Source organism: Brassica napus, chromosome C1 (assembly GCF_020379485.1).
Source record: "Brassica napus cultivar Da-Ae chromosome C1, Da-Ae, whole genome shotgun sequence".
NCBI lineage: Eukaryota > Viridiplantae > Streptophyta > Magnoliopsida > Brassicales > Brassicaceae > Brassica > Brassica napus.
This window is the reverse complement of record NC_063444.1, coordinates 42,491,909-42,514,295: the sequence shown is the minus strand read 5'-3', so window position 1 is coordinate 42,514,295 and position 22,387 is coordinate 42,491,909. Positions and strand designations below refer to the sequence as shown.

The window sequence follows — 22,387 nt, the reverse complement described above, 5'->3', positions numbered from 1 at the left end:
TTTATGATGTCTCAGTTTGATACAAAGACTAAACAAAAGATCTTTCTTGGATGATAGTACACATGACATGTTGAAATTTAAAGTTGTTAAACGTCTGTTAATATTAGCTAAATATAGTATTAACTTATATGTATCATCTTCACAAAACTTTACAAAAGGGAATTATGAGTTAAGTCGAATGTTTTTTTCTAGTCGTCCCCCAACACGGTAAAACCGAATCTCATCCATCTTCGAAGTTACCTCCCGGAGAGTTTTGAATGCAAGCAAAAGGGACCACAACCGCCATTTTCACCCACAAGAGTCCAAAGAAAGCGTAATAAATAAACTAACACATTTTCGGACAAGAATACATAACGTAACGTTAACATTCACTCACTATGACGCACTCTCTATTTGTTCATTATAACTCTCTCGCACGCCCTATACTCTCTTTCTTTAAAACCTTTCACCAAACTAAAACTAACAAAAAGAAAGAAGAAGATACTTAAAGAATTTAAACCATGAGCTACACTTTCTTCCTTCTTTTGCTCACTCTCATCCACTCTACTTTCTATTCATTAGCTCGTATGGACCGAGCCGATCTTAAATCCATCAGAGACTCTTTAACCGACATGCCAGGCTCAGCCTTCTTCTCCACTTGGGACTTCATAGTCCCTGACCCTTGGTCATCCTTCTCTAGTCTCACTTGCACTTCTCTAGGCCGCCTCACCGCCTTAACTCTTGGCCCCAATCTCTCCGGTTCGCTATCTCCTTCTATCTCCAAACTAGCCCATTTGACCCAAATCGTTATCAACCCTGGTTTAGTCACCGGTCCTCTCCCTTCTCGGTTCGATCTCCTCCCTCTCCTTATACTAATCTCCTTGACTAGAAACAGCTTAACCGGTCCTATACCCAATTCTTTATCATCTCTCTCAAACCTCCACAGTCTTGACCTTAGCTATAACCAACTCTCAGGCTCTCTTCCTCCTTTTCTTACTACACTTCCTCGTCTCAGAGTCCTTGTTTTAGCCTCAAACAACATCGTATATATACTAGATTGTTTTCTTTTTGGACAAAAAAGATATAATAGGATATAAATGGTGACGGAGGGAATTAAAATGAATAATCAATTCCTACTCGTTCTTTAAAATTTACACAATTTATTAAGAATATTTGTTGCGTATGATTTCTTATCATTCCTTAAACTTTAAAGAACTAAAGAAAAATAATATTTCTTATCAAAATAGATATGACACAAAAATAATAAATATTCATTTTCATTCATTTTATTTTGTTCATGTTCATTTTTTTCATGCATGCTCATTCTTATTCATATTTAAATGGTCACCAGTTAGAGCATTTGTATTAAAAAAAAGAAAAAAATATATACTGAATCTTATATGATATATTGTTCCCTTTTGAGAGAAAAGATATATTGTATATGAATATTGGATCTTATATGATATATTGTTTCCTTTGGGAGAAAAGGATATATAAGACCCTATTATATCAAAGTTTAATAAAAAATCAGAATATCTAATGGTTCTGCATGTTATGCTTCCATGGGAACTGGAGGAAGAAATACTCTATCGTCTTCCACCTAAATCTCTTGTTCGATTCAGAGCAGTGTCTAAGAGATGGAACTCTCTTTTCAACAACAAGAGTTTCATCAACAAGCACTTGTCTCTCTCCCGTCCCCAGTTCATTTTCCTAACCCAATCAAAGATTTATTCGATAGACATCATCGATCAAACGATACATTTGCGTGAGCTGCACTCTTCTTGCAGGGAGTTAAATTCGGAATATGGTACCATCAGTACTTGCGATGGTCTCTTGTTCTGTAAATATCCATTTCACTGGAAGAAGGAGACAGCGCTTTGGAATCCATGGTCGAGACAGGTAAACTTGATCAAGTTGTCTGTGGACAGAGACTTCACTGTTTTTGGCTTAGGATACGACAATAGTGGACCCCAAAAGGTTCACAAGATTTTACTGTACTACCCCCACCCCGAGGAAGTTGCAATTTACGAGTGTGCCTCTCACGTGTTGAGGTATATTAATACACTTGAGCAGGACATGTACATATGTGACATGTCTAACGAAGCCAAAGGGTGGCCACATGTGTCCTTGAATGGAAATTTGTATTGGATTGCTTACAATCGCCAGACTTGTGAGTATTTCATCCAAAGCTTTAATTTCTCGAATGAGATTTTCAAACCCGTTTGTCTTCTTCCTCCATTTGAAGATGACCATTCTTGGAATGAACATCTCCTTGCGGTTTGGAAAGGAGATCGGTTTTCGTTGTTACAACAATGCTTTTTAACAAGGAAGATTGGAATTTGGGTAACTAAGGATAAGGCTGATGATAAAAAAGAAGTGGTGTGGATAAACTTGATGACCTTGACAGCACCTAACTTGCCATTCTTGTGTAATAAAATGTATGGGGTTAGTTACTTCATCTATGATAAGACCTTATTCATGTGTTGTGGCGATGGAAGTAGTCAGCCTTGCATCCATATTGCGAAGGGAGACATGTGCAATAAGATTCAGATAGGTTATGGCGAGGATGGTTGGTTTTCTCACTGTGCATATGTTCCAAATTTGAACTCGGTTCCTTTAGAATTTCAGATTGAGTGAACTGTTGCAAGGCTAATGTTATCAGTTTTTCTTTTAAGTTGTTGTATGTCTTTTTTTTTTTTTTTGTCAAACCTTGTATGTCTTTTGTTTATTTGAAGTTTTAATGTGATTTTTTGTAAGGTTTATGTCTCACTTTTGCTCACTCTCGTCCACTCTACTTTCTCTTCATTAGCTCCTATGGACCGGGCCGCTCTTAATCCATCATAGACTCTTTAACTGACATGCTCCGTTTAGTAACCACTTGTCCCTGACCCTTCTTCCTCCTCTAGTCTCACTTGCACATCTCTAGGCCGCGTTGCCACCTTATCTCTTGGCCCTAATCTCTCCTTGTGTCTCCAACTTAACCTATTTGACACAGCTAGCTTGTTCTCTGCTCTGGTTTAGTTACCGGACCTATACCCAATTCTTTCTCATCTCTCTGATACCTCCATACTCTTGACCTTAGCTATAACCAGCTCTCTTCCTTCTTTTCTAACCACACTTCCACGTCTCAAAGTCCTTGTTTTAGCTTCAAACCAATTCATCCAATAACCTTAAACATGTGTCTAGTCCCTTGTTCCATTTAGACCTCTAAATATGAACCAAATCTCCGACTAACTCCCCCCTTCTTTCCCCATCACTCTCAGGTATTTAATTCTATCCAAGAACTCAATGAAAGGCACGATCAACGCCCTAAACAAAGCTAATATACATCGATCTTAGTATGAATCAATCCCTAACTCACTCTTTGGTACCACTCTTATCAATGTTCCTACAAAGAAACAACTCACGTCAATCTAGACAAACAAACAAAAAGAAGAATAGTGTTTATGTGTTCTTACTTTCGCCTAACGAAATGTTTTGGTATGCACATGATGGCCTTGAAATTTCTTAAACCTAAATCAAACCACCAATTTTCTCTTTTGAAAGCAATTTGTAATGTTATTTCAATACCGAATTAACTAAATTTCCTTCAATGTAAATATATTCGGATTCAATCAACCGATCTACTAAATTCATTTATAAAAATGTAAATTTACTTATTTTTAAGCTTTCTTGTTTCCCAAGTTAATTAATTTCTGTACTTAACTTTTTCTGTCTAATCATATATTCCTATATATAGCCTTCATTATTTATTGAGAAAATAATTTCCTTAAATCTTCTATATTTATAGGGAAAACCTTCTATAAAATTTGTTATTCTTATAAGCATTTTTAACATAATTAGTTCGTGAAGAGATTTGGTTAGTAAAAGATGTGTTAAAAAAACATTTATTGACTAATTTTCTCTAACAAGCAGTGTTTCAAAACACGGCATGTATGTGGTTGAACTGGCAAATCCAATAAGCCAATATGTAAATCTAATTTGGGTTTTAAGGAAAAACTATTTTTAAAACCCAATAAAAATCATTAAAACCCGAGATCAACTGATTTGGGTTCTTTCTTAGAATTTTTTAATTATGTTGTTAAAATCTACTTTTTATTCTAAATAATAAGTTAGACATTTGTAGTTTTGCTTTTGTTTTTATTTTTGATTTTTAGATTTTGACGAAGGTTTCATTATGTCACACGAAAAAAAATGAAATGAAAGATTGGAGAGAGAGAACCAAATTTAGTTATGTGATTTGGTATTAATGAATACTAGTTAGTGACATGAACCTGCTCATGATGAGATATTTTAAAAATTATTTATGTTACGTAATTATAGTAACGTAAAATATAATTTAGTTTTACATCATAAATTTTTACAGTTATTAAATGTTATAATATTGGACTTTTTGCAGAATTGACCTATAACTTAAAGTCAAACAGAAAACTAACCTCTTTTTTTTTTAAAATTGGTTTTGCCCTATTCACCCCACAAGTTCATATAATTTACGAAAATGCCATCAATTTTTTTTTTCTTTTTTTTTCCGAAAATGACATTTTTACTCTCTCACCCTCATCATCTTCAAGTAATTACAAGATTGCCATTGTCATCAATACCACAACCACCATGAACAACCAATTTGAAGCTCTTAATGCTCCAAAAATCGATTTACCCTTCTTCTTTTTCCATTCTTGTGAACTAAACACCACATATCTCTCACTTTCTCTCCACAATGAGCTAAAAAAACCCAAGATTTTGATTCTAAATTTTTTATGGTTCATAGAGTCATAGAAGCTAACGATTCTGGGTGGGTTGTTTTCGTTTGTGATTCTGTGTGCTTGGAGAAGCCTTATGTATGCTAAGGAACTTATCTCACCAATTTAAGGTCTGACATCGAGTTTTTTTCCAGATCTGTTCGTCAGACGACTTACTTGGGAAGTCGTTTGGCTGTAGACAACTTACCTGGAAGTCGTCTGGTCAACGCAGAGGTTATTTTTGCAATTGACTTTGAAATCTGTAACCTGAGACGACTGAAAGTTAAGTCGTCTGTTTTTGTTTGGTTTCAAAAAAATTTCCAAAGAACCAAGACGACTTACATTTCAGTCGTCATAGGTTAATTTTGCATTTGACTGGATAATTTCAGAAGTTTGACTTCCCCAGACGACTTACATTTCAGTCGTCTGGCGAAAATTAAAATAATAATATATTTTTAAAAGTAGACGACTTACAGTTAAGTCGTCATAGGTTAGTTTTGCAATTGAAAAAAAAAACTTCAAAATTTAATTATACACAGACGACTTATAATTCAGTCGTCCACGAGACGACTTACTTGTAAGTCGTCCAGGATTTTTTTCCGAGATTCTGGTCAAACCTCGTAAATCCTGGACGACTTACATTTCAGTCGTCTCGTGGACGACTGAATTATAAGTCGCCTGTATATAATTAAATCTTGAAGTTTTTTTTTCAATTGCAAAACTAACCTACGACGACTTAACTGTAAGTCGTCTACTTTAAAAAAAATATTATTATTTTAATTTTCACTAGACGACTGAAATGTAAGTCGTCCTGAAAAGTCAAACTTCTGAAATAATCCAGTCAAATGCAAAACTAACCTATGACGACTGAAATGTAAGTTGTCTAGCTTTTTTGGAGTTTTTTTTAGCCAAACAATAGTAGACGACTTATTTTTCAGTCGGCCGAAATAACAGATTTCAAAGTCAATTGCAAAAATAACCTCTGCGTTGACCAGACGACGTATAGTTTAGTCGTCTGGACAACTTAGATTGAAGTCGTCCGCGTCTTCTCCGCTAGTTTTTAAGTCTTCTACGTTAGTTTTTGAATAACTTGTATTTTTAAGAGTGATAAGTAACTTCAAGATATGTAAAACTCATATTTACAAAATATGTTCTCTCCCTTAGTTTTACTAAATTTGACTAAGTTTTTCAACGCAAACTTATAATAAAATATGATATGCTTTGACTAGTTACTATTGTTTGTTTCCATCTCTTAAGTATTATTGTTATAGACAATAATGATGACTATTTTTATGAGTTGGAAGAAGGGTTAAAATGCTTCTTAAAATGTTGTATCAATATAAAGCTACCAACATTCTTGTTTATTAAGATGAGAAAAAGGCCATTGGAGTTTATTATTGCATATGAGAGATCCAAAGATAAGAAAAAGGCTACTGAAGTCTATTATTTCATTGATTTGTAAATGTGTAAACACATTGTCAGCACATTTAATACATCTTGGAAAACATTATTACTGATTTTACAAAAAATTCACAACTAAAAGAGTAGACATGCAATTCACAAAACAGACCACAAACAAAACTATTATAGATCATTCCTCTACAAAGACAAGCTTGGATTCCACTTGAGTAGACAAGACCACACGACTTTTAAGAAGTCCAGACGACTTCTAAGAAGTCCAGACGACTTCCAGGAAGTTCAGACAACTTTGTCAGAAGACTTTTAGGAAGTTCAGACGACTTCCAGACGACTTTACAGGAAGTCCAGACGACTTTGTCAGAAGACTTCCAAGAAGTCTAGACGACTTCCAGACGACTTCCAGACGACTAACAGGTAAGTCGTCCCAGAAGTCTTCCAGATCTGAAAAACCTGCATATTAAATCCAGATCTGAAAAACCTGCATATCCAAAAACGTTCAAATGGCTTAAAAACAGAAAAAATGAGTGAAAGATTAGATAAATCTACCTTTACAGAACACACAAAAATACATATCTAAAAATAATATATCTACCTTTAAATTAGTGGAAGATGAGTACCATCTAATTAAAAACCTGCAAAAAAGATAGATTAGTAAGAAAGACATGAGACAAAACTGGAAAATTCATATAAAGTTTGGTGTTTTCAAGTCAAAGAGATTAGAGTGGGTTTGGAGAGTTTTAGTTTGGGAAAAAAGTAAGAACTTTATACAACAAGAAGTTACCAAATGAAGAAAAATCAGACATAAGAACTTACTAAAACGTTCAGATCTATTATGAAAGGGAGACTTCGTCAGAAGACTTCCATAAAGTCCAGACGACTTCCTGGAAGTCCAGACGACTTTGTCAGAAGACTTCCCAGAAGTCCAGACGACTTCCAGACGACTTCCGGACGACTAACAGGTAAGTCGTCCAAGAAGTCTTCCAGATCTGAAAAACCTGCATATCAAATCCAGATCTGAAAAACCTGCATATCCAAAAACGTTCAAATGACTTAAAAATAGAGAAAATGAGTGGAAGATTAGATAAATCTACATTTATAGAACACACAAAAATACATATCTAAAATTAATAGATTTACCTTTAAATTAGTGGAAGATGAGTACCATTTGATTAAAAACCTCCAAAAGAGATAGATTAGTAAGAAAGACATGAGACAAAACTGAAAAATTCATATAAAGTTTGGTGTTTTCAAGTCAAAGAGATTAGAGAGAGGTTGGAGAGTTTTAGAATGATGAACATTACATTTTTGTTGCAGCCATTTGAGAGGAGGAGAGAGAATGTGTAAATTTTTCTTTATATAGGGAGACAAAAAATCCAATTAGGTTAAATATTTTTGACTCAGACGACTTCCTGGACGACTTACATTTCAGTCGTCTGGTGAAGAAATTAAAACAGACGACTTACATGTAAGTCGTCCAGAAGAGTTTAATATTTTTAGCGGGAAATTAAATATTTTTAGCGGGAAACTAAAATAGAAGACTTTCCAGACGACTTACAAGTAAGTCGTCTGGTTTAAATTATTTAAGCGGGAAAATAATTTTTTTAAAAAAATTTAGGCGGGAATATTTGGACGACTTACATGTAAGTCGTCTGTTTTAATTTCTTCACCAGACGATTGAAATGTAAGTCGTCCGAGTAAAATGATCCGGTTAGGTTAAAACGTGCATTGGTAAAATTAAAGGTTCGGTACGATGTGGACGACTGAAATATACGTCGTCCGAGTAAATTATTCAACAGACGACTGAAATATAAGTTGTCCACACCCTAAACATAACTCCTAAACTTAATTATCTAGTTAAAGACTTCATAAAATCAAATCAAACTTGAAAAGTGTTTACTATACACATAAATAAACACATATAGGTGAAAATTAATTTTTGAAAAAAACATTTTAGTTTTCCAAAATCTAACCCTAACAATACATACAATACTACAACATATGTTTGCCAAACTCCTAAACCAAAGTATTTCATGATTCACTACTTCCACTCATCTATCTTCAAAACAAATCAATTTTATCATATCTTAATTTATATCACTTAAAACTGTTTATAATTACTTGATTTTTATTTTTCACGCATCAAAATATTTTTTTACAAAATTTATAAATTATTTTTAAAATAAACCGGTACCAGACGACTTACACTTCAGTCGTCCAGGCGACTTCCAACATCTCAGACGACTCAGACGATTTACTAGGGCTATATTCGTAAAAATGACTTCTGCTTTTTTGTTTGGTCACAAGGGGCTGAGCTGTAATTTCACTAGGCTTTTAGGTTAATTTTGCATTTGATTCAAGTTTGGGTATAGGTTTGGGTTTAAATCAAGTTGTGGGTTAGTTTTGGCAAAAAACCCTATAATATTTGGGCTTCTAGTACATATAAGACTACAAAAATCATATGACCACACAGATATTTACGTAATTGTTACGTACCTAAAATTTAGTGATTAATATATAGATTACAAATATATGGTATGTATTTAATGTGAAATCTCATTCTAAATTGCTTGGATACTACTCCAAGTAAATATAAAGGATATACATATTTATAAAACCACTTGGAAATATGAGGAAGTCATATATCATATGATTTCTCTAGAAATTGAATTTTGGACTTAAATTTTTTTCAATTGATTCATATTCTGCCACGTAAGCCAAATTGACATCCTAATTGAGTGATACCTCCTCAAGTCTCTTTTGTAATTAGTACAAAATATATGTTACAATTTTTTTAATGATTCTCTATTAATATATAGGAGATTGTTATCGATAATCTATGGTCTATCACAATCCTAACTTGTTACGAAAAAATTGTTCAGAAGTCTAAAGTAATTTTTGATATTTTGTATGTGAAATTAACAAAACTAAATTTAAGTATTTTTTATATTTTTTAAAAATATTAAATATGTTTTATATTTTCAATCAATCAATCTATCTATATATATAAAAGAAGGTTTATTCTCTCCTGTGAAGACACGTCAGCCCCGTATCAATAAGTCCAGTTATCTGGGTGCTAAATGTGTCCAATCTCTTTATACTCTGCTTTTCATTAACGTAACCATCCACAGCTGTGGGATATTTTTGGATGTGGGTTTTATGTTTGCCTCAAGGAATCCAGCCAACGAGAAACCCTAATGATCTCATTCAAGATTTCATCCCAATCTTTCTTCTCAGCCATCCGAGAGATTTAGATTTTTAGTTTGCATGATGAAGAATCCTGTGATGAATCTCTTCGTAGGGTTTCGATCGTGTCGCTTGATCTTCATTTTCATTAACCAAAACGTCTCAGTTACAGATTCATCGCTTTAAACCCCTTCTTAACTCCATCAACCACGATCTAGACTTCAATGCGATTTATTCTTTTGCTAGGCGGTGTATCTGCGATTACAAGTATAAATAGGTTAGCCTTCCTCCTCTCAAAACCATCTTCTCAGCGAAGTAAACTTATTATTCTTTCTGATTTGAAGTCTGGTGGGTGTTCTTTCACTGTTAAGGTTAGCTTGCTGCAATTATGTGAGGCCACAAATGTCAAACGCGGTAGGGACGTCTTCCTCGCGTATTTAAAGCCTTAAAGGTACATCCTCTCCCACAAAAATCATCTATCCAATCCTCTTCAATCATAAGCTTCTCAGAAAATCCAGAGAAAATTGCTAACTTTGCTGTCCTTCTCGCAATTAAATCGGCGCCGTTGTAGCTCCTCCATCGTGGTTCGACGACTCACTCTTGCGACAATCATTGAAACCTGTCACAACTTCCTCATGTGACGATCATTGAATCACCTCCATCTTGCGTAAGATCTCTATCTATCAGTTCATTATAATCCATATATTTTTTTAAACTTTATTTTTTTGCCTGAGAAATTATGCTTATGAGTTGCTCAATAGATGCTCACCAATTTCGTCACTGGAACAATTGCAGAAGCATCTGAAAAAATAACACAGGCTGAAACAAGGTTATTGTATGTTTCTGTAACTCTTCAACTATGTTATTAACTGAACCATATTAGATTTGAAAGGGCTGACTTTTCTAGAAGATAGATCTGGAACTTGTGTGTTGGTACATGCTGAGCATGCTCTTGACCCCTCACTTGCTAAAGTAATCTGTGTAAGTAAATACAGAAAACCTACTTCTATCCCATCTTAATTGGTGCAAACAAGCTCTTATTCTTGTGGACCCTTTAATCCAAATTGGTTCGGTTGATGTATTGTCTCTCACTGTGCAATTAAGGTGATTAATTTGAGATGAATAATGGATCGCTGAGTTTGGTTTGAGCTCTGTATTTCTCTTCTCATGTCAAGTTTTTTTAATTTTTAATAGGGGCCCTTGAGTATGAGATGTGTGATGCTCATATTGCTATCCTAGCTAGAATGATTAGCCAAGCTTTGCATAAAGTGAGCCACTCTTTGTATAACACTTATCATCTTTATAAATCAGGTATAGAACTTTTGTATGTAATATTTAAAGAACTATGTTAGTTTCAAGAGCTCGGTATATTTCATGGTCGCTCCCCCGCAGTGTTATCATGTAGTCTGAATGTCTGATGCGTCTTCTGCTAGTAGCATCAAACATTCTTACAATTTCAAATGTCTTTTTTTTTGTCTTAAAGCCTTTAGTCTTTGATTTTCAGACAAGCTATTCTCTGTTCGGAGACTTCATTGCGGCCAGGTGTGAGGAACCAGTTTATCGGAGGTAAATCATAAGAGGCAGCGTGAGGTTGACTCAGTCATGGCAATTTATTTGCTGAGGTTCTGATATTTAAGGCACATGTTTACGTTTCGTTACACCAGAGATTTTGGTCATGCTGAACCACTCTCCCTCGAAATGACAGACTCATATAAATAATTTATATAAAAAAAAATTGAACAAGGTTCCAGTTCCTCACACCCGGAAACAATGACACTTTTGTTGTACTCTACATCTGAGGATCATATTACTTTATTATTATAAAAATATCTGGGTTTTGTTATTTCAGTTGCTCAGATTTTCAAGGTGGGTATAATCAAATGGTCTGAGACTCTGAGGATCAACAATACATTGAAGATTTTTCTTACTCTGCTGATCAAGTGTCTGATGGAATAGCTAAAAGATTTTATTAGTTTTTGATTTATCATGTTGTCTTAGGGTGTTGTACTCTTTACTGGTGTACGAAATCTTACTGCCTTTTCGTTTTTTTCTCAATGATATTCGATAGGTTAGTTAATGTCGATTTGCTCCTCATCATTTGTTGCAGGAGGGTGAAGGGTTATGCTTAACCTGCGTCGAATGCTAAAAGATTGTTGAAAAGGATGAGCCTTAACAGATTCTTTTTTGGTGCCAGTACTATTATATTGCTTCTTTCGTTTGTAAGGCCATTTGTGTGTCAGAAAAAAACTTATTTTAAGTGACTATCCATTACATGATATTGGTAACTTGCTTGACAATTTATGAGGGGGTTGGTGATGCTTTTGTTTCGTAGTACATATTTTAAACCGGGGTAAGTATATATTTAATGTTATGACAAACACGAGACTAAAGTCCAAATTTGGGTGAATAAACATTGATTAATCTGAAGTTTAGTAAAATTTATTTTAACATGATATATATGTATAAAAGAAATAGTATTTTAAATAAATGATAGTCTAATAATTTTTTTAAACAGAATACAGTAACCTTATCTTAAAAATAAATTAATTATATATAAGAAATAAAAAATACATAATTAATGAGTAAAATATTTTTACAAAACCTAATCGGGTTATTGGATGATATTGTTTATTTAGTCATCAAATATTCAGTCATATATTTATTTAAATATTAATAATTAGAACTATGTTTTCACCATGTCTTTTTTTTCTTTCAAACGGACAGTTCCCTATTACAGCGAATTATATATTCATTTATGCATTATTTAAATTAGTAATTTTCAAAAAACAAAACTACAAATACATTCACAAATATAAAATAATCAATGTTTGGAGTGTTAAATTTAACCACAACAATAAAAAACTCCATTCTATTTACCATATATATATATATATATATATATATAAAGAGTTGAAAAAATATTTAAGAAAATGTATAACAATTGCAATAATTGAAAATCGTTTCATACTAATATAAAATTAGAATAAGTAAATATACAATATAAGAAAAAAAAAAGTAAATATACAATATAAGAAATTGAAAAACTAAATTAAAATCTATGTGAAAGTCGTATAGTAAAATAAATAATAAATATAAAATATAAGAAATAAAATATTACATTAAACATCTATTATACTATTAGAATAAGTAAATATAAAATATAAGAAATAGAAAAACTACATTAAACATCTATCTGAAAAAAATGTATGATAAAATAAATAATAAGTAAATATACAATTTAATAAATAGAAATATTACATTAAAAATCTATCATAATATTACAATTTGATAGAAAAGCAAAAAAATTAGAATAGGTAACTATATAATATAGTAAAAATAAATAATAAGTAAATATATAATATACGAAGTGGAAAAATTACATTAAATATCTATCTGAAAAATTTATAGGTTTATTTCTCAATATTTTTATATTTAAATATAAATAAAAAAAACAAGCACATAATATATAAAAAAATATATTACATTAAACATCTATCATAGTATTATTATTTGATATAAAATCAAGAAAGCTATAATAAGTAAATATACAAAATAAGAGAAAATAAACAATAAGTAAATATACAATTAAGAAATTAAAAAAATTAAATTAAACATCTCTCTGAAACATGTATAGTAAAATAAATAATAAGTAAATATACAATATAAGAAATAGAAACATTATATTAAACATCTATTGTAATATTAGAATATGTAAATATACATGATATTAGGAGTTTTCAAGGCTCCTAAGACAAATGTTGTAGTATAAATGATTGTCGAACCAATTCCAAGGGATTTCAAGCACTTAGAATGCAAGTACTTACTTAATCTAAGTGCAACCGATGATTTTAAAGGTTTTCTAAACTAATGATTATTACTAATGCAGTTTCAGAATAATAAAAACGGTTAATGAGTTGACTTTCTTAACTAAGGAAATGAGAACTCATGGGCATAGGAATTAGACCTTGGGTGATCTAGTTTCGAACTAAGGATGGCAAACGAACAATCAAACTATCAACCTTAAGCTTAGACACGATTCTAAACAAACTCTATGTCTAGATGAATGTTCATTTACTAACACATTTCAAACAACAAATGTCTTCGGTTGAATAATATGGAAGCAATCGTTACTAACAGGTCTAAGGCTATCTTAGCATTTCTAACAACAAATGTCTTTGGCAAAATATGCTAAAAGCTTAGAAGAGTTGTTTCAGGCATTTCATCGAACACCTTTTGGGTGGGAAATGCCTAAAGATCAACTTTTGAGAAGCTAACTCAGAAGATGCATTATGATTACTCTACTAGCAAGGTTTTGTAATGATCTACTCTAAAACATCCTAGCTCTAACCTAATCACCCTTAATCTTCCTAACCCATGAATTCAAAGGGTGATTACTCACTACTCTTCATGATTCCTCTTAAACCCATTTTGGATTTCAGATTAATCATACAGAGGGATACCACAACGAATTGGAAACACAGAATTGCAATAACTAGATGAACAAAGATGATTCAAGAGATGAACTTTCCAAAGGTTTTTTTCTTAGAACAAAGATAATTTGTCTGATGGCTGCCAAGAGTACTTAAAACATAGGTTTTCAGAAGTAAAAACGTGCATAATAAAATGACCAAAAGGCCCTTGAGTAGAAATGAATTCGAGTAATCAGACGTCGTGCAGCGACCTCCAGTAGTCGCTCCGAGAGGTCGCTCCGAGAGGTCGCTCCAGGCTTCGGGAGCGACCTGGAGGGGTCGCTGCAAGACGTCGCTCTGGGTCGCTCTTCGCGAGCGACCTCGCTGCGTCGCTCCGAGTGATGGAAACGCGAGCGACCTCGCTGCGTCGCTCCGGTCAAGTTGCTCCGGGTGATGGAGACGCGAGCGCCCTCGCTGCGTCGCTCCGGTCAAGTCGCTCCGGGTGATGGAGACGCGAGCGACCTCGCTGCGTCGCTCCGGTCAAGTCGCTCTGAAAGGGTGTCACAGCGACTTCACGGTGTCGCTCCGGTGAGGTCGCTCCCATGCACTGCTCGTCCAATGATAACCTTTTTCACCTCTTTTGAGCTCCAAATGCACCCAAATGTCTCCAAGAACTCCATGTGGTACTCCAATACCTGATAAGGACTCATGTATGCAAAATGCAACCTAAACATGGCTAAATCCTAGTCTATATGATCAAAATGCACATGGGTGAATGTATAAGACAATGAAAATATGCAAGATATCAACTCCACCAAACTTGTTCTTTTACTTGTCCACAAGTGAACTTTCTAGAACTCATAGGGAGAGAGGTTTGAAGGTGGGAGCTCATAGCCAAAAGAAACACAACTAGCACTCGATTCAACATCTAATCTAACATGAGCACACTCTCTTATTACACTCTAGCTTCTCTAGGCCTATCTCAACTCTTTTTGCCCTTATACTCATCATCAAGCATCCACACATTCAAATCAACCAACTCTCACATTCATTAAGCATAAAACATCAAGTAAATTCTTGCAAATGGTCAATTGGTCCAAATCATTTGGTTGAGTAAGGGAAGGCTTTTATTCAAGTGGGTCAAGAGGTTCGAAATCCATGATCTTTTAAAGTGGTTTACTCTCGAAACGAGTAGCCTTGACATTGCACATAATATATCTAAGAAAGGGACCAACTCATGCATACAATGCTCAATCTCCATTGTTCTACCCTTTTCCCAAATATACAAGTTACACAATCACTTCATAATGTCGAACCCAACTCCCATCTCTCACCAAAAGACCTCAAGAACACTTTGCACATAAAACTCTTTTTCTTTGAAATCTATAAAGGATTTTCTTAACTTCTAAACAAATCTTAGCTCTAAACGACTTTGCTAGCCCCCTTTTCTTTTTTTTTTCTTTTTTTTATTCTTTTCTTCTTTCTTTTTCTTTTTTTTTCTTTTTTTTCTTTTTTTATTTTGTTTTTGTTTGGGGGCCAAGACTTTTCACAAATCGAGCTAGAAGTTTCTCTACTTATCCCATAAAGACTAGTCAATTAAACACAAGAGTTCACTTTTTTCCTTCAACTTTCTCATACTCCCAAATCGAACTTCACAACACTCACCCCCATCCTATGGCTAGACAATAATGTGCCTAATCTAGCAAGAATGAAGATCAAGCATCGTCGTTCCCGATACTCTCAACATTATGTGCATTTAAGACTTTCCGAAAAAGACCTCACTCATCAATCAATGAAGGCTTAAACAGAGGAATGGATTTTGGGGAGAGGTCTACCACTAGAGGTTGTCAAAAAAGATTGGCATAAAGGATGTGACAACTCAAGTGTGTATATCCATGATTCAGTACAAAAGGGACCATGAGCAAGATGCATTAAGTTCGTTCAGTTCAAATAAGGTTGTAGTTGGCTTTAAAGACTGAGTTTCAGCAATCAACAAGTTTCAGGAAGAGTTTTCAAGGCTCGAAGCATACAAGTCCTTTTGAGAGGTGCATAAGCTACTCAGGTGCAAAGTAGTGTTCTTTACAAGGCATTTAAAATCATTGCTCCCAATGCAAGTGAATGCAACCTATATGTTCTAGACTCTCCTAGAAATGCAAATGATGCAGACTAAATGATTTTTTTTTATATGCAAATAGATATGCAATGCATGACTCAATGAAACAACATCAAAGCAAACATGATCAAATACTTGGTACCTCCCCCAAACTTAAATGACACAGTCTCTGTGTTGTCAAGGAGAGGGAGATACCCAAAAAGAGAAAACTAATATGCAAAAACGAAATGGTATATACAGGGGAAAGTAGAGAAATACCTTCAAGGATAGTAAGTGGGGGCAGATGCCCCAGCATCATCGTCGTCCGGTGGAAACGTGGCGTAGTAACCTCCATGTCCTGAGCTGTAGTCTCCATACCATTGTTGGCTCTGAACTTCTTCAATCTCAGCTTCACTTTCTGAAGAGGCTAGGGATGGAGACTTGTTTCCAGAGGCGGAAGGCTGAGTGGGTGGGTTCCTCCGTTGTCGCTGGAGCTGTCTATCAGTGAGTGGGAAACCAAGATCAGTGGGGTGAGGTGGGGGCTGGGGGACTGATGTGTTCGCGAAGGCGAAGTCCGCTGAGCTACATCCAGCTATTCCTCCTCTGGTCAAGACATCGGCCACTTTCTTCATGAACTTGGCTGAAGTCTTTGCTTGCTTCTTCACCGTCGCTCAGCGCCTTGCACTTGTCCTTCAGCTTTTCGATCGTTCTGTCTTGTGCCTTGTTCCATCGCTGAAGTCGGCTAATGTGTTCATGAGCATCACGAAGCGCACCAGGGGGAAGGACTCCATCATGCGGCTTGAAGTAGTAGCGTGGAGGTCCATAGATGGGTACAGATTCTTCCCTAGGAGGTTCTGTGAAGTCGTGTCTCGTCGGAACACTCCTTTTCCTTGGTGCAGCAATGGGACCGAGAGACCTGTGTTCTCCAAGAAAGTCTTCTTGGGATAAGTTGAAGCTGATAGCTCCAGGTCCTTCCCATACATCCCACTGAAATAGGTGGCAATCCTCAAGTAAGTGCCATCGATGAACTTAGGCCCTGCTGCGTCCTTTCCCAAAGGAACATTCAGAAACTGGAGCAGTGGCGTGATCATCCCGCCTATCCCGACCTTTGGTTGCGAATCAGTTGTGTACCATGCCCAGTCTATGTAGTGCTTGAGACGATTCACGAAGAAACTGACCATCCCGAAGGAAGCATAGATGTCGTTGCTTGGAAGGGGCAACGTTCTAGGTGGGGCATAGGGGCGGATAGCCGGGCAGAGCAGGCGCATGTCTTCCTCGGTGACACTACCAGCTTGCTTCCGTGGGTAGAATGCATGGACGAGCATCCTATGGAGGTAGCGTACAGACGGGTGCCGTATATGTGAGTTCTTGTCAGCCCCGGTAGAGTGTTTGTTTCCAGTGATTAGCTTCCAAAGCTGAGCGGTGAGGTTTTCACACTTGGGAAGGGAGTACTCTGCCAAGTCTTGGAAACCCATGACTCTCCCAATGTCTTTGAAATTCATGTTGTACTCTCTCCCATTGACCCTGAACTTTATTTTGCCCCATCCCTGCCTCACGTGCGGATCGTCATGGTAAGTGACCTCAAGGGAAGACAAGAACTGACAGGAGACATCCCGGTAGGTGGGGTAGGCCATGGTGAGGAGTTTGGGCATCTTTCAGGTGCCCCAGCATTGCCTCAATATCAGAATAGAGACCCACCTCTTTCAGCAAATCAAGGTCAGCGAATCTGGTCGGAGTCCAAGTTACCTCATTCAACAAATGGTGATACAGCTCTTCCTCTGATGAAGTTTTCGTTCTGTCTCTATCCTCAGCAACCTCTTCCCCTTTGGACATCTTGGCCCTCTTTGTAGGAGCCTGCTCATCTGCACTTTCATCGCCACTCTCTTCATCTGTGGCAACTGCTATACTCTTCCCTGTCCTCATCTCTTGCTCCTTTGCCTTCTTTGCAGCCACGGTTTTCTGTCGAGAAGTCTTTTGTGTCCCAGAACCAGCTCGTTCCGAGGCTAAAGCCTTTCCTCTCAACGAAGACTCTTGACTTTCAGGTTCCTGCCTCTCAGCATCCAACTTTCCCTTTGTTTTCTTAACCATTGTACCTGAGAAATACAAAACTTGGAAAGGAATAAGTCGATTGATTTTGCAAATGTAGACTTCAAGAAGGAACGTAAAAAAAAACACAATTCTCAATCTTTTCATCATGTGAAAATTATAATACAAGTAAAATTCAATAATCAAAGTTATTCTAGAATGAGAGGGTTCTCTAATCAAAACTTTCAACACCTTAACATACTAACTCACCCACTAACACACTCAAATAGGATCAATTTCGAAAAACCCCAAATCCATGAACCCTAATTTTGCCAAAGTTCAAATTAAGCTCAGTTCCACCTTCAATTCAACAACCCAACTTGATATATAAGCTTTCCCTAGTCTATTTCACCACAATCAAGCAAGAAAATGACCAAATTTCGATTTTCAAATTCTAGGGCTCATGGACCTACGAATTTGAATTTAAAAACACAATACCTTGCTTTGGATGGAAGGAAATGGGGAATGGGTGGTGAGGAATAGACTGTTGGGGCGAAAGCTTAGATTTAGAAACAAGAACTAGGAGATTTGGGTGAGAATTGAGAAAGTTAGGAGATTTTTGGTGTGGGTTTGTTTGAGAGAGTATGAGTGTTTGTGAGAGGAAAAGAGAGTGAAAGAGATGAAGGTCGTGGTATGGGTAGTTCTAGGGTCGTCCGGTTAGGTTTAGGGCTTGTTAACTCGAATTAAACTGGACAAAATTGAAAAGGGACTTACCTGGACCGGTTCGGGAGCGACCTGGAGTGGTCGCTCTTATGGGTCGCTCCGTGTCGCAGTAAACGCGAGCGACCTCACTTGGTCGCTGCGTCACGTCGCTTCCAGCGACAGAAAACGCGAGCGACCTCACGTGGTCGCTGCGGGACGTCGCTCCGAGGGCGATTCTGGAGCCTCGGAGACATAAAACGCGAGCGACTTAGCTGAGTCGCTCTAATCACGTCGCTCCCAGCGACAGAAACGCGAGCGACCTCACGGGGTCGCTGCGGGACGTCGCTCCCAAAGCGACTCTCGAGCTCCGGACACCGAATGTGCGAGCGACTTAGTCGAGTCGCTCTGATCACGTCGCTCCCAGCGACAGAAACGCGAGCGACCTCACGTGGTTGCTGCGGGACGTCGCTCTTATCATGTCGTTTCCAGCTAGAGCGACCTCGTGGCGTCGCTGCGGAACCTCACTCCCACGCTCGAGTCCTTGCCTTGACCGGATCGATGAACCACCTGAACAATACTTCAACACTTTCCCTTTTTTTTTATGAAATATGAAGAAAATGAAAATAACAATGCAATATGTACAAGGATACGCATGAGACTTCCTCCCAAGTGAGCTTGTTTTAAGTCTCTAGCTTGACTTTGCTTCCTTTTGGACTAGGCTGGGGTAGGATCAGATAGTGGAGTTGAAACTCCATCTTCCTCAGGTGCATCAGCCATGTAGAGCTTAACCCTTTGCCCATTGACAGTGAAGTCTCTTTCATCTGTACTCCACAAAACTATTGCTCCATATGGCTTAACCTCTTTGACTTTGAAAGGGCCGGACCACCTTGACTTAAGCTTTCCTGGAAACAACTTCAGTCTTGAGTTGTGGAGAAGAACTTGATCTCCTTCTTTAAACTCTCTCTTTAGGATATTCTTGTCATGGAAAGATTTAGTCTTCTCCTTGTAGATCCTTGAGTTTTCGAAGGCATCAATTCTTATCTCATCAAGCTCATGTAGCTGAAAAAGCCTTTTCTCTTTGGCACTCTTGATGTCAAAGTTCAGCAACTTTACTGCCCAAAGCGCCTTGTACTCAAGCTCCACTGGTAGATGGCAAGCTTTCTCATACAATAGGTTGAAAGGTGTGGTCCCCAGAAGTGTCTTGTAAGCTGTCCTGTAAGCCCAAAGCGCATCATCAAGCTTAACTGACCAATCCTTCCTTGTAATCCCCACAATCTTCCCCAGAATGGACTTGATCTCTCTGTTAGAAATTTCAATTTGACCGCTTGTTTGAGGATGGTAAGGAGTTTCAACCTTGTGCTTAACACCGTTCTTCCTGAGAAGTCCCTCAAGCAGTTTGTTGATGAAATGAGACCCTCCATCACTGATTACAACTCTTGGAACTCCGAACCTTGGAAAGATGGTGCTCTTGAACATCTTGATTACCACTCTTGCATCATTGGTGGGACTTGCAATAGCTTCCACCCATTTTGAGACATAATCAACAGCTACCAGGATGTACTTGTTGCCATGTGATGATGGAAATGGCCCCATGAAGTCAATACCCCACACATCAAACACTTCAACTTCAAGGATTGGATTCTGAGGCATCTCATTCCTCTTGGTGATGTTTCCCCTCCTTTGGCATGAATCACACCTTGAAACAAAGTCTTGTGTGTCCTTGAACATGTGTGGCCACCAGAATCCAGTTTGTAACACCTTAGCAACAGTCTTGAAGGTGGCAAAGTGGCCTCCATAAGATGATCCATGACACTGTGTAAGGATCCCATCAATCTCCTCATTAGCAACTACTCTCCTATAAAGTTGATCTTTGCAGAGAATGTAGAGGTAGGGCTCATCCCAATAGTATCTCTTCACATCCTTGTAGAACTTCTTCTTGGCATAACCCACAAGATTCAAAGGCTCTTTTCCTGTGGCTAGGTAATTCACCAAATCAGCATACCAAGGTTCTTTCTCTTCTGTTGCCTTGACTTCTTCAAGCTTCCTTCCAGTCTCACAAACTGCTATCACTGCTCCAATAGCCATGATCTGTTCCTCAGGGAGTCCTTCGTCAATGGGAATGCCACACTCCACTCTCAGCCTGGAGAAGTGATCAGCTACACCATTCTCAACTCCTGGCTTGTCCTTGATCTCTAAATCAAACTCTTGCAGCAAAAGAATCCATCTCAAAAGTTCAGATAGCTCAGTTTCAGTAAGTTCACTACTCACAATGACTGGATAAGTTCCATTAGGACCAAGAAATGCATACCTTACACCATTGGGGAGAGGTTTAAGCTCCACCTTAGGCGCCTTAAGTTCGCTCCAGTCGTTTTGCTGGGTGTTTCCTTGTTGAATGACCGAGGCTTCCTGATGGACAATTTGAGGCAGTTCCTCATACTGATCCTTACTACCAAATCTTCTGTGTGAATCCAACATCATCCCATAGGCAGCACTCTCCAGGTTCTGAATCACTTCAGCTGGCCTCTCTATCGTCAAAGCATGCTGTAGAGGGTCTTCTATTGACAATTCTTCAAGGAGCTCATCAGCAAGGGCATCCATCTCTTCAATGTAGAAAACTTGCCCTTGAACTGTTGGTTTCTTCATTACCTCCTTGATGTCAAAGTGAAGAACATGCCCTTTACCCAAGTGGAGATCAATCTTGCCCTCTTTCACATTAACAATTGCTCCTGATGTAGCTAAGAAAGGTCTTCCAAGGATTAAAGGATCTGCAGCTTCCTCACCCATCTCAAGCATCAAAAAGTCTGTAGGGATCTCCTATTTTCCAACCATAACGGGGAGGTCCTCCAAGATACCCACCGGGTACTTCACTGAACGATCAGCCAATACCAGAGACAATCTACACTTCTTGTACTGAGTGAAACCAAGCTTCTTAGCAACAGATAAAGGCATCAAGCTGACACTAGCTCCCAAATCGCAGAGACATCTATCAAATACCATAGGTCCAAGAGCACAAGGCAATGTGAAGCATCCTGGATCTTCTAGCTTCTTTGGAACAACAAGCCTTTGGATGATGGCACTGCACTCATGAGTGAGAATCACCATGCCCTCCATCTCCTTCTTCTTTGCAACTACGACATCTTTCAGGAACTTACTATATTGAGGAATTAGCATGAAAGCATCAATGATGGGCATTGTGACTTGAACTTCACTCATTTGCTTCTCAAATAGAGCTTTGTACTTCTCTAGCAGCTGCCTCTTGAATCTACCAGGGAATGGTAGTTTGGGTTCATAAGGAGGAGGAACAAAAGAATTTTCACTTGCTGGAGCAACAACTTCACCATCTTTCACTGTTGTCTTCTCTTCCCCAACCTTTCCTTTACCTTTCGCTTCCACAATCTTCTCCAAGATTTCATCATTGATTTTCTCATCAACAATCACCACTTCATCATCTATGTTGATGGCAACGCCCTCACCTTGTTTCTCAGCATCCTTGGTGAGAGCTTTCTGAGGTAACTCCTTACCACTCCTGAGGGTGATAGCTTTCATGGTCTCTTTGGGGTTTTGCTCAGATTTTCCAGGTAAAGAACCTTGTTGGCGATTTTGTTGAGTGTTCATGGCAGCAAACTGGTTCTCCAAGGTTCTGAACTTGTTGTTGAGCTCATTGTAGCTTCCATCAATCTTTGCGTGAAGGTTTTTCAACTCATAGCCAACATGCTTCTCACTTCTTGTCTGAGACTCCAAGATTTGTTTTAGTAGGGCATCAGTGCTGCTGACTGGAGGAGTAGAGGTAGAAGTAGTAGGTTGTAGTTGGGCAGGTTGTTGTCCTTTGTTGTTGAAAC

At 37.3% G+C, this 22,387-nt stretch overlaps 2 protein-coding genes and 1 long non-coding RNA gene across 10 annotated transcripts; all 3 read left to right on the top strand.

Annotated features, from left to right (window-relative positions):
• Positions 1 to 467: 467 nt before the first annotated feature.
• On the top strand, positions 468 to 1,101 carry LOC125580278 (leucine-rich repeat protein 1-like). The gene has a single exon (XM_048744577.1). The coding sequence runs from the start codon at positions 501 to 503 to the stop codon at positions 1,074 to 1,076; it is 576 nt and encodes a 191-aa protein (XP_048600534.1). The 5' UTR covers positions 468 to 500; the 3' UTR covers positions 1,077 to 1,101.
• Positions 1,102 to 1,124: 23 nt separating this feature from the next.
• LOC106431881 (protein SUPPRESSOR OF NIM1 1-like) lies at positions 1,125 to 3,617 on the top strand. The gene has a single exon (XM_013872716.3). The coding sequence runs from the start codon at positions 1,519 to 1,521 to the stop codon at positions 2,614 to 2,616; it is 1,098 nt and encodes a 365-aa protein (XP_013728170.2). The 5' UTR covers positions 1,125 to 1,518; the 3' UTR covers positions 2,617 to 3,617.
• Positions 3,618 to 9,127: 5,510 nt separating this feature from the next.
• Positions 9,128 to 11,617, top strand: LOC111210842. 8 transcript variants are annotated; one of them, XR_007318048.1, is made up of 5 exons: positions 9,129 to 9,597; positions 9,692 to 9,771; positions 9,892 to 9,987; positions 10,116 to 10,631; positions 10,825 to 11,617. It is a non-coding gene; the product is annotated as an uncharacterized LOC111210842 (long non-coding RNA). The 8 variants fall into 8 exon arrangements; XR_007318045.1 differs by having other exon boundaries at positions 9,128 to 9,597; positions 9,892 to 10,631; XR_002662098.2 differs by lacking the exons at positions 9,129 to 9,597; positions 9,692 to 9,771 and having other exon boundaries at positions 9,801 to 9,987.
• The last annotated feature ends 10,770 nt before the right edge of the window (positions 11,618 to 22,387 follow it).

Bases quoted from the DNA above. Each gene is read 5' to 3' on its own strand.
- LOC125580278 (XM_048744577.1), top strand. From the start codon at position 501: ATGAGCTACACTTTCTTCCTTCTTTTGCTCACTCTCATCCACTCTACT.
- LOC106431881 (XM_013872716.3), top strand. From the start codon at position 1,519: ATGGTTCTGCATGTTATGCTTCCATGGGAACTGGAGGAAGAAATACTC.